General features: G+C 40.0%; 1 protein-coding gene across 4 annotated transcripts in view; it reads right to left on the bottom strand.

Moving 5' to 3' along the window:
• IPO11 (importin 11) overlaps nt 1–11,893 on the bottom strand; it is a 210,335-nt gene extending 198,442 nt beyond the window's left edge. Inside the window, exon 1 of one of the 4 annotated variants that reach the window (XM_032849849.1) lies at nt 11,516–11,688. In XM_032849849.1, the coding sequence (XP_032705740.1) occupies nt 11,516–11,524 (9 nt within the window). In that variant the 5' untranslated portion in view covers nt 11,525–11,688. Of the gene's footprint in view, nt 1–6,385; nt 6,573–11,515 lie in introns of those variants that run through there. The other 3 variants (XM_032849832.1, XM_032849839.1, XM_032849852.1) reach the window with 3 other exon arrangements.
• Nucleotides 11,894–12,564: the final 671 nt, after the last annotated feature.

A 12,564-nucleotide genomic window follows, 5' to 3' on the forward strand; every position in this document is an offset into this window, starting at 1 on the left:
GGAGACAAGGGTAAAGGGGGCTCATCTTGGGAGTTGTCTATAATAAGAAACAAGAGACAAGATGTGTCCATCTACAGTGGAATAGATACATCAATTCTATCTTGTAGAACTGGTTTCCTCTGACTGGAAAACTCTTGCCCTTAGGTATCTGCATGTCTTGTTCTTTAACTTCAAATCAGTCTTTGCTCAAGTTATGAATTCATCAAGTAGATTATCCCTTACCACCGATTTTAAACTACTTGACCCTTCAACCCAGAATCCCTCTGGTCTGGATATCTTTCTTAATTTTTCTGCACAACCCTTTTAACTATTCGACATTCTAATATCTATGTGTTTATTGTCCTGACTCCCCCAGTTAGAACTTAAGATTCAGAGACCAGAACTTCAATTTCCTCAAAGGTGTATTACTAGAATCTAAGAAAGTACCTGGCACATATGAAAGCAATGACTGAATATTTGTTAAATAAGTGAATTCAATCACTAAATCACAATCTCTGCTTATAATTGTATAAAGTCACAAAAATGAACCCACCTCTGACTTTTCAAGCCCACTCAACCTCACCTCCAGAGTATTTAACAATCTACCTTGTTTCAACTCTATGGTCATACAACTTGCATTCACAGTACTCAACAAAGGAGTTTCTATTGGCCAGCCACTACTCTGAGAGATAAAAAATAAAATAAAATAAAGTAAGAGTCTTTGAAGTTCAGTTCAAAAATAGCAGCAGTGGCTGGGTCCTGGGTTTCCAGGCTGCTAGGCTGGTCTAGGGCCCAACTGGGATGGTCCTTGTCAAGTGGCATCCAGGGCAAGAAGGGCTCCACTCACATGTGGAACGCCTTCATCTACTCTGTAGTGCTCCCAGACATGAGAGTAAGCATCTTCCCAAAGTTGCATCACAACAGCACAAGAGATTTGAGTTCATCACCTATCTCCAAACCCGTATCAGGTTCAAGGCCTTTCCCTAGGGAGACGGTAATCATACTTTATTCCATAACTCTTATGTGAAAATCCACTTCTGACTGACTGACTATGAAGATGAAAAAACAGAATGCAGACCACTATCCAGTGGGGACCAGAGCCCTGGTCTGGACCATGACTCTGCGCAGGGACCAGAAAAGTAAATGGAAACTTAAACTCACCTTCTTTATTTCTAACAAATGATGACCACTATACTGATCTTCCATCCCTTTGGTTATAGCAGAAGATGGCTTAATACATGGCTTAGATTAGATCACACAAAACAAACCAAAAGAATCTTGGCATTCAACTCTGAAGAGGAAAAGACAACAAAGCTGTTTTGGAAGAACTTCAGTGGAAGACCTAACTCAGTGTAAGCAGGCTGGTTAAAGTCTGGTGGGCAGGAAAGGGGAATAAGACAGCATTTATGCTGGGTCATGAAAGTAGAACAGGAGTTATCCAAATTATTATGTTATGAGTGTTTGTCAAACAGATGATGGGTACAATCTAGGCAGAAGACACATACCATATTAATGTCTCAATTTTAAAAAATATGGGGCACCTGGGTGGCTAAGTGGGTTAAGTCTCTGCCTTCGGCTCAGGTCATCATCTCAGGGTTCTGGGATGGAGTCCCACATCAGACTCCGCATTGGGCTCTCTCCTCAGCAGGGAGCCTGCTTCCTCCCCCCACCCCCCGCCTGCCTCTCTGCCTACTTGTGCTGTCAAATAAATAAAATCTTTTTTAAAAAATAAAATAAAATAAAAAACATTCTAACACTCCTGAATAATTGAAAATAGTTCAGCATGACAGAATAATGTGAGGCAGAAGAAAGCAAAAAGCAGGGGCTGGGTGCCTCGGTTGGTTAAGCGCCTGCCTTCAGCTCAGGTCATTATCCCAGGGTCCTGGAACTGAGTCCCATGTTGGGCTCTCTGCTCAGCGGGGAATCTGCTTCTCTCTCTCCCTCTTCCACTCCCCCTGCTTATGCTCTCTCTGTCTCTGTCAAATAAATAAATGAAATCGAAAGAAAGAAAGAGAGAGAGAGAAAGAAAAAGAAAGGGAAGGGAAAAGGAAAGGAAAGGAGCAAGCAAGGTCCAAATCACTAAGGTCTGTATTTCCTAAATTTGGTAGTTTGGATTTTAATCTGAAAGCCTGAATGGAAAGACTGCAGAAAAACCGTACAATCTGCCTATTAAAAAAAAGGAAGGGTAAAGGGGGATTGATAGCCACTCTTAGGAGATAGGAAATTACTTAGAGTGTTTACACAAAAGTCCTCATAATGATAGTCTGAACCAAGGTGGTTGCTGCAGGGAAAAATGGATGAAAGATGTAGAACAAGATTTAGTAAAAGATTAGGGGTTTGGGGAGTGGGTAGCATTCAAGGGTAATAAGAGGGAAAAGTTAAGACTTGGGGCATCTCCAAATGAAGGACAATGATCACAGAAGGAAAAGAAGTAACTTGAGAAGTGAGAAAAGCAATTTTTGAGTTGAACTTAAGGTGACACAACCACAATGTGTCAGAGTTGAAGAGTAATATGTGCTAAAGAGACAGAAATTTGTTAGTCTAAAAATAAAGACTGTTGTTGCTGTCACCAGAGATAAGACCATTCAAGAGCAGGCAGAGGCAAGAGAGCAGAAGACCGTGCCTCAGTGTGAAAGGAGGATCTGAAGTATCAGAAAAAAATACACCAAGGAAAGACTGACCAAGACACAAGAGGAAAATAAGGAACCCACAGGGTCCCAGAAGCATAAGAGAATTTCAAAGAGGACAACTACTCAAAATGTCAAATGATGGAAAAGATTCTACTAGACTTCACAACAAAGAGATCAATATTCCAGACACTCAAAGGAAATAGAGATGAAACTGAAAAGGAATCTAGAGTGAAGAGAGTGTATTTAAGATAAATGTGTTTAAATCTTAATAAGTTAGAGTTAGCTGAGAGTAAAAAGGGAGTAACCAAGTGTTATGGACTGAAATGTATTCCCCCAAAATTCACATATTGGAGCCCAAAGCCCCAGAACCCTCAGTATTGGAGGTAAGATTTTTGAAGAGGTGATTAAGTTAAAATGAGGTCATCAGAGGTGCTCCTGGGTGGCTCAGTCGTTAAGCATCTGCCTTCGGCTCAGGTCATGATCCCAGGGTCCTGGGATGGAGCCCCCAATCGGGTTTCCTGCTCCGCGGGAAGCTTGCTTCTCCCTCTCCTGCTCCCCCTGCTTCAGATCCCTCCCTCGCTGTGTCTCTCTCTGTCGAATAAATAAATAAAATCTTAAAAAAAAAAAAAAAAAAAAAAAGAGGTCATCAGAGTGGGGCCTAATCCAACAGAGTGGTATTCTAATAAGAAGGAGAGACACCAGGGGTGCCTAGGTGGGTCAGTCGTGAAGTGTCTGCCTTCAGCTCAGGTCATGATCCCAGTGTCCTGGGATCGAACCCCGTATCAGGCTCCCTGCTCAATGGGGAGCCTGCTTCTCCCTCTCCAGCTCCCTCGCAGCTCCCCTGCGCTTGTGTTCCCTCTCTCTAGCTATCTCTCTATAATAAATAAATAAAATCTTTAAAAAGAAAAAAAAAAGAGAGAGACACCAGAGATTCTCGTGCACAAAGGTGCGTCTGTACATCAAAGAGAAAAGCCTCAGAGGAAATCACTCCTGCTGGAACCCAGATCTTGGACCTCTAGCGTCCAGAACTGTGAGAAAATAATTTTGCATTGCTTAGGCCACACAGTCTGTGGTATTCTCTCACAGGAGCCCTAAAAAACTAATACAATACATCAAGGAAATATTGTCCCTGAGGAGAAAAAACTCAGAGCACAATGAGAGATGAACAGACAGTTGACCTGTTTAAAGGTGAAAGAGGACAAAAAACAATTGTTTCCCACCAATGTATTTCATTTGCTCTGTGAAGAAGTGACCTCATCCACAAAAGAGTAAGGGGGGAAGGTGGTGGGTTCATAACCACTATCAGGAAGAGCAGTTAATAGCAACACACAGAATTATTAGGTTGCTTGTCCATTACTCGATCAATGTTTATTGTGGAATGAATACCTAACTCTCATTCAATGAATACTTTAGTTCCATTTTATTAAAGGAGTAACTAGCAAAACAAAAGCACTGGTATAAGTCAGAACCTGGGTTATGAATTTAATTATGCGACCTCATGCAAGTCACTTACCATTGCTGGGTCTCAAGTTTCTTCAACCAAATGAATCAGACTTGATAATCAGCAAAAGACTGCTTCTGATCAAAATAAATGCTGTGATTTTTATGCAGGTGTATGCATGACCTCAGTCTTCCAACTTATTTCAACCAAAGTAGTACGTCTCAAGCTTTAATATAAATTCTCATCATCAGGAGAGCTTGTTAAATGCAGGTTCTGGTTCATTAGGTTTGGGGTTAAGCCTGAGCTTCCGCATTTTGAACAAACGCTGAGGTGATGCCATGCACCACGTTTTGAGTAGCAAGGGTGCAGATCCAGCACAAGCTCTGCAAAGCGTGTAATTTTGGGCTTATCTGTAATCAGCCTGATATTAAGAAAACTAAACAACATCGCTCCAGACTCACACCTGCACTAAGTATGTCTTGCCATTCCCTAAAACACTCTGAAATTAACTTGATGATAGTCCTCATTTGGTGCAGATAGGAAAAGACAGAAATGAGTAATACTGGAATCAATAACATCATATTAAGAGAAGCAAGATTAAATACCAATGCACAGAAATGGGTGAAGGGGATTAAAGGGTGCAAACCTACAGTTATAAAATAAATTAGTCACAGGGTGAAAAGTACAACACAGGAAATATGGTCACTAATACTGTAACAACACTGAATGGTGACAGATAGTAATGACACTTATCATGGTGAGCACAGTATAGTGTACAGAATTGTCAAATCACCGTGTTGTACACCTGAAACTAATACAACATTGTTCGTCAAATTACGTTAAAGACTACAATAAATATAAATACAAACACAAATATATATGAACATACATACAACACAAAGGTCAAAATCCATCTAGTCATATTACCTTTCCCAAAACATAAATATTTTGGTATCTACAAAAACATATTTAGCTCTGGAAAAGTCTTCAGTATATTTTAACTGCCACATGCCTACAAGGATTCTTTTGCATTATGGTTTGATCCTGAATGTAAACTTTGTCAATGGCACAAGACTTCAATACTTTTATACTAATTACCAAATAATCTTCATATATTTGTTTAGAACCTCCAATCCTATTGCCATGATTGAATTCATTCGTGATGAGAATTTTCTTCTGCTCTAGGAAATCTAACTAGGACAGAGACAGCCCAGCTGACTGAGGGCTATAATATATGGCCAAACTATTGCTATAATTAATTTTTACTATTCCCTATACTAGGTTACAGGAGGAAAAAATTCCACAATCCATTCACAACCAACAGGGATTTTCATTCTAATCTCAAAGCAATCTTCAGTGAGCAAAGATAAAAGAAAAGGTGTCATACAATGGAAGCCTTATAGTCACTCTCCCCTTAACCTGAAGCCTCTAAGCTGAAAAGAGAAGCTTAAAATAATGTTAAAATGGAGTGAACTCCCTATCCAAGAAAAAAAAAAATGGCTGTAAATTGCTCTTACCCTCTTGTGAATATCCAATTCTCAAAGGCACTACACCTCCCTACAACTGAGCTCGCTTATATTGGGGTGGAGAGGAGGTACGTCAATTGCAATCTTGGCACCCAAGCAGGCAATTTACCACTTCTACCTAAATTAATTTAGTCAAGTCACTTACAAACAATACTTTCCTCATTCCCCACTATGTAACAAAAGAATAAATAAGAATGACAAGTGCAGTGGGCCTCAAAATAGTTTTGCTGAATCACAAATACCCCCAATATAAAGCTGCTGAAGTCGCTGGGCTTGAGCATTGGCGGCCATACCTCAGCAAGCGGCTCCCCTCTGAAAATGTGTAACTTCCTTCACCTGTTCATTAAAGGCAAGGAAGGGTCTAACGTTTAATCAAAGCTTTTACAGTATCGCTATTAGCATCAATGTAGAGTGTGCAATAACAATATACACTAGTTTTATAAAGATGTCCACGTTCTCTCAAAATTTGCACCACCTATCCCCCAAGGGCAAATGCACCACCCTGGCCAGCAACCGCAGCCACAATGGGCACCCTATGCTCTTCTCATCTTGGCACCCAGTCCCTGTCTCCCTGCACCCCGATTCCTCCCCGACTAATCCTCCCCCCACCCCGGGACTGACTTGGCCAGCCCCCAGCTCCTAATGGTTCCTAGGGTTACGCAGAGAGTCAAACCTGCAGGCCGCCCTCGCCGCGTTACTGCTATCTCTCGTCTGCGGGTTGCCCCACGTTCTTCCCTCGCCTCTCCGGTCTCCGCTGCCGAACCCACACCTCCCTTCCACTCGCGCGCTCTGTGGCTCTCAGGCCTCACCGTTTGGTTCGGTCCGGAATAGCCCGGCTCTCCCGCTTCCACTCCCCAACACGAAGCGAAGTCGGTTGGTCCCGCGCCCCACGCTTCCAATCCACACGCCGCCGCCTACTGATGCCGAAAGCGGCTTCTAGGAACGCGCCATGTTCAGCGTCGCAGCTCCAAATGACGCGGACGCGCGAATACTGCGTCACAGACACCCAAAACGCGTGGAAGAGGCAAAGTCAGAAGACGATAGGAGTACGGCAGGAGAAGAGGGAGGGGCTTCACCTTCGAAACTGAAGGCGCCGGGGGGCTAAAACTCAGCTGTCTGCGCTTGCGCGGTAGAGAGCCAGGCGCCTGGAGTCGGCCAGATTTGTAACCATGGGAACATTAACTCTGCCTAACCCAACTACCAGAAGCATCGGTTGTGTCCTGGGTTGCTTGAAGCTTGTTTGAATCAGAACCGTTTTCTCTTCCCATTTCCGGATACCTGTTCTAAACTGTATTGTTTTACAGGTCCGTCTCAGCTGAGAAGAGTTATTAAAATCATCTCTCACTGGTCAACCGTCTCGCGAAAATTTATTTTTGACTTTTTTTTAAGTCCTACATTTGCTGGGCGCTCTACTCCAGAACTATAGCAAGAATGAGAAGATTAAAAAAGAAAATTCCACTTCTACCTGCCTCTACTACTAGCTAGCTTAACAACCTAAGTTTTCTTTAGAAGGAGAAGTTGTAAAGATATGGTTGAGGGTTCAGAAAGAAAAATAAAAATAATTAACATTTATTGAACATTTAGAATGTGCCAGATACAATTTTTTTTTAAGATTTATTTGACAGACAGAGATCACAAGTAGGCAGAGAGGCAGGCAGAGAGGAAGGGAAGCAGGATCCCTGCTGAGCAGAGAGCCTGACATGGGGTTTGATCCCAGGACCCTGGGATCATGACCTGAGCTGAAGGCAGAGGCTTTAACCCACTGAGCCCCCCAGGCGCCCCCCAGATACAATTCTAAGATCTTTTCATGAATCATGTGTTTATACAGATCCTCAAAACAATCTATGAGGTGCTTTTTATTATCACCATTTTATAGATTAAGAAACGGAAGCATAGAGAAGTCAACTAATCTGCCTAAGGTAACACAGCTAGTAAGGGGCATTGTTAGGACTTGAACCAGGCAACCATAAAGCCTACATTAAATACAAGAGTATTTATCACACAAGGGCTGTTCTAAAAGTAAAAATATAAGAAGTTATTTAAATAACCACAAAAAAAGGAGTGCCTTATCATAATATATGCATATATAATAAATTACAAATTGGCCTCTAGAAGTTATGTTGGCATGTTAATACATTCATAATGCATTGGATGAGTGGGTTACAAAACAATACGTTCAATATGGTCCAATTTTTGGAAATAAATATATGACAAAATGTTAACAAGGTTTGTCACTAGTTGAATGGTATTGTGGGCATGTTTCATTAATTTATTTCTTTACTTAGCCTGATTGTATCTTCTGATTTTATTGAAAGGTAATACTTGTCAGGGTTTTTTTTTTTTAAGATTTTATTTATTTGACAGAGGGAGAGAGGGAACACAAGCAGGGGGAGCAGGAGAGGGAGAAGCAAGCTTCCCACCCAGCAGAAAGCCCCACGTGGGGCTCCAATCCCAGAACCCTGGGATCATGACCTGACACTTAACAACTGAGCCACCCAGGGGCCCCAATACTTGTCAGGTTTTAGATGTTCATAGAATCACATGGGATCTTGTTAAAATATAGATGATGATTCCGCTGGTCTGAGGTGGGACCAGAGAGTCTTCAATTCTAATGAGTTTCCAGTTAATTCTAAAACTCTTGGTCCACAGATCACACATTGAGTAAAAGTCAAATAGGAATATGCAATATGTGTGCGTGTGTGTACATGCATATACATATACATACATACATATATACACATATATACACACACATATATACACATATACATACATATATAACCTAATTTGAATTATAATGAAGAAATTGATTTAGAAGAATAGAACTTTTCTATTTGGAAAAATGGATCTTTTGGAAATCTAATAAAAGCTATAACTTAGAAAAATGCACACATGCAAATTTCACCTACAATTTCAGGGCCCCCAATGAGATGCACTTGGAGGTCCTACCTTTAGTTATGATGAATACCTAGTCATATAATTTATATAAGATAAATAGGTACAGCTACATAAATAATCTTATAATTCTGCATTTATTGCTATATTCTTATATTCTCAAGGTTCTTTAAAGAAAAGGGCAAATATTTAAATTATCATTGGGCCCATTCAGAATATATTTGAAATATAAATATAAATTCAGTGTTTTCCCCTCTAAACAGTTGAGAACTGAAAAGAAAGCAGAAAGTTGATGAAGCAAATGATAAAGAAACACTGGCTTCCCTCACCCCTCAATCTCAAGTAGTTTCCAACATGCAAATAAGTTTAATAACTACATAATCATTTTGCCTCAATAATTATATTATGATAACTACACTTAATATTCCTTATATGCCAATTCTTTAAAGTGTCTAGCATTGAGCTGTAGACATTTCATATAATTCATTAATTTTCATCCCATCCTATATGGAGAGTATTCTTTTCCTCATTTTACAGACTGGATAATGTTCATAGGAATTCGTCATTTGTTCATGTTCAAATTCTTATGTGGAGGAACACAGACTCAAATTTAGATATATGCTTTGTAGTTGGTAGGATAAAAGAGATCCACATCCTAATCTCTAAAACTTGTGAATATATTATTTTTCATAACAAAAGGGACTTTGCAGATATGGCTACATTAAGTATCTTGAGATGGGAAGATTATTCTGGATTATCCTGGGGTCTCAATGTAGTCACAAGGCCATTTTCTAAGACGGAGGGAGACAGAAGTGTAAGAGAGAAATGTGACCATGGAAGTACAGGTCGCAGGAATATGAAGCCATGAGTAAAGGAATGCAGGCAGCCTAGAGAAGCTGGAAAAGTCACACTCTCTCCTAAATTGTGGAAGAAACTCAGTCCTGCAGAGAATTTTAGACTCCTTACCTTCAGAATTCTAAGAATAAATTCATGCTGTTTTTAAACTAGTTTGTGATACTTCTTTCCAGAAGCAAGAGAAAACTAACTGGTGTTCCAAAGTCACAGGCTTTCTAATTTGCTACATTTCACTTAATATTTGTGTATTGCAACTTGTGTAAAACTGAGTCTTGGGCAACTCTATATTATAAAAGAGCTCTCATTAGATGCTGATCGATTAACTCATCTGATGCTTACCAAGTTAGAAAAATAAGTCTTTGAGAAACTAATTGATCTGCCCTTGGTAATACAATTTGTAGCAGATTGTTTCAGTCACTATTTTTTAAAAACCTGAAACAATACAAATGTCTTTCAATAAGGATCTATTACATAAATAGAATCATAGAACACTATCCACTTATTAAGAATGGTGATGGAGACTTATATTTATCGACATTAAAAGATGTCCTTCATATGCAGTTAGATAAAAACAGAAGAGTCTAATACATCCAAAAAGTCTTAGAAACTATCAGTACATTAATGGAAGCTAATTCTGAGGGGTGGGTTTCATTTTCCAAAATCTTTTCTATTATCTAAACTTTTTTACAATGCCTAAGTATTAGTTTAACAAAGAAAATAATAAAACGATTTCTAGTTTGGAAGAGGAAATATAAGAATATCCTCTACCAGGGCGCCTGTGTGGCTCAGTGGGTTAAGCCTCTGCCTTCGGCTCAGGTCATGATCTCCACGTCCTGGGATTGAGCCCCCGGTCAGGCTCCTTGCTCAGCAAGGACCCTGCTTCTCCCTCTCCCTCTGCCTGCTGCTCCCCCTGCTTGTGCTCTCTCTCCCTGTCAAATAAATAAATAAAATGTTTTTTTTAAAGGAACTATATTTTATACAAGAAAATGCTTACAACATTTTATTGTTATTCTTTATTACATTTCCTGGCACATATAAAAAGTTATCATTTTAAGCATGCTGTGAATTTAAGTGAGCCTCTTCTTCTACCAAAGCAAGTGCTATTATAATTGTTTTTCAAGTTATATTATATTAAAATATATATATATAGGAATGGCAAAGAATCCACTGTGTACATCCAAATGGAAAAATGATTATTTTTCATTAACAAAGGAGATAAATATGAACCAGAGAAGCATAAAATTATTTATTATAATTCAAAGCCATTTGTGGCTGCAAAGATAACTCAAATACATTCCAGCATAAACTCCCAATGCTCCTGTCTTTAATGCAGCTCATAACCCAGTGTCACACAATTTTCTAGGACTTACGGATCCATGGTGCACCCAACATTATCTCACTTCTGAATGCTGCCTTGATACTAACAGAAAAAAAAAAATCTGTGAATATGGGCAAACTAATAAAGGACCCCAATTATAAGAACAAGTCTCCCATACTAATGACAGTAGCCCACCCCATGTTCTTTTATTTCTATAGAATTTCCTTAATCTACTTTATTTTAGTGCAGAAAGTAACAAATCTTTACCTGTGGTACACACCAGAATTTCCTAGAGGGTTTGTTAAAAATGCATTTGCCAGGGCCCAATCTTACTCTGATCCAGAATGTTCAGGGTGGGGCTTAGACATGTGAATTTTCATTATGTGCTATATTAGTTTGCTTGGGCTGCCGTATCAAATACCACAGACTGGGTGGCTTAAAGAATAGAAATGTATTTTCTCACAGTTCTAGAGGCTAGAAACTGAAGATCAAGGTGTCAGCATGGTTGATTTCTCCTCAGGCTTCTCTCCTTGGCTTGTTGATGGCCACCTCCCTGCATCCCCATAAGGTCTTCTCTGTGCACACACACACCCCTGCTGTTTGTGTATACAAATATCTTCCTTTCGTAAGGATACCAGTTGTTGGATTAGGGCCCAGCCTAGTGATCTCATTCTGCTTAATCATCTCTTTAAAGGTCCTAAATCCAAATAGAGACACATTGTGAGGTACATGAGGTTAGGGCTTTTAACAGATGAATTTGGGGAGGATACAATTCAGCTGTAACAGATGCCGCACTGATACAGGTGGTCCAAGATTCACATATAGACAAGCATCGGTTTAGATTCTAGGTAAGCTAAATGTACACACTCACCTTAGTCATTTAGTTTTCTGTGCCTTAAAATATGTGGTCTCCTCTAGGAGGGTCTTGGTCTTTTACTCCTAAGAAAATATCATTTGATTATCATTTGGTTCTCCATCCTTGTTATCTACTCTATTCACTCTTTAGCAAAAGCAAAGGAGACTTACATTTTGAAGTAGTACCCTGAACTATGAAAAGAGGGATTCTGTCTAGGACACAGATTCACCTAGAAGTTTAATGTTAAACCTTTTTTCCCCCCAGCTAGTAGAATTATCTCCCCACTCCAAAATTTCAAGCTCTCCCTGGCCTGTCCATATGAATTCTCCCAACAAAAATTTCACCCCTCTTTCCTTCTATTGTACCATTGTACTTCTTCCATTCACAATGTCTCCTACCTTCAAGCTTTCCTCACCTACTGCAGTTAGTTACAGCAGAAACTGCCAGGGTATGAGACTTCTAGATTCATGTCCTCAGGTGTCTGATCAGATTATTTCCATCATGGAAATAACAGCCTTGCCAGACCCTGCTATATAAAATAGCCTCCCCAACCCATCCTGTTGATCTCTATCTCCTCTGCTTTCCTTTTCCCCGCATACTCATCACCACCTGACATAAAGTGTTTTTTTTTTTCCCCACCAGAACATAAATTCCATTTTGCTTTTCTCAGAGTGTAGAACAGTAGTAACCCAGGAAGATGAGCATGATCTTGAGGTGATCTTGCACTTCTCTTATGAAGTAAAAGGCAAGGTCTTCTGCTGAGAGGGAACTGGGGAGGTGGTAGTGGAAACAAGCCTGAGAATAATTCAGCAGGTCTGAAGATTTTTTATGGACAATGGGAGAGATTGGAGAAAATTCAAGAAGAGTGCTAGAGCTAAGAGAGCAAGAGCTAAAGTGGAGTCCATGAATGTTTCCTATCTACACTACTGTGTGATCTCTGGCAATTCTCACAGCCTGGAGAGGAAAAGAAAATGCAAAATGGTTATTCTGGTTCCTCAGTGACCACGATTGCTCCTTGGCATAACATCTTAGACCCTTCGTAGTAAGGCCCTATTTACCTCTCC

The sequence above is a fragment of the Lontra canadensis genome, unplaced genomic scaffold, assembly GCF_010015895.1.
Source record: "Lontra canadensis isolate GAN:19392208 unplaced genomic scaffold, GSC_riverotter_1.0 scaffold4, whole genome shotgun sequence".
Classification (NCBI taxonomy): domain Eukaryota; kingdom Metazoa; phylum Chordata; class Mammalia; order Carnivora; family Mustelidae; genus Lontra; species Lontra canadensis.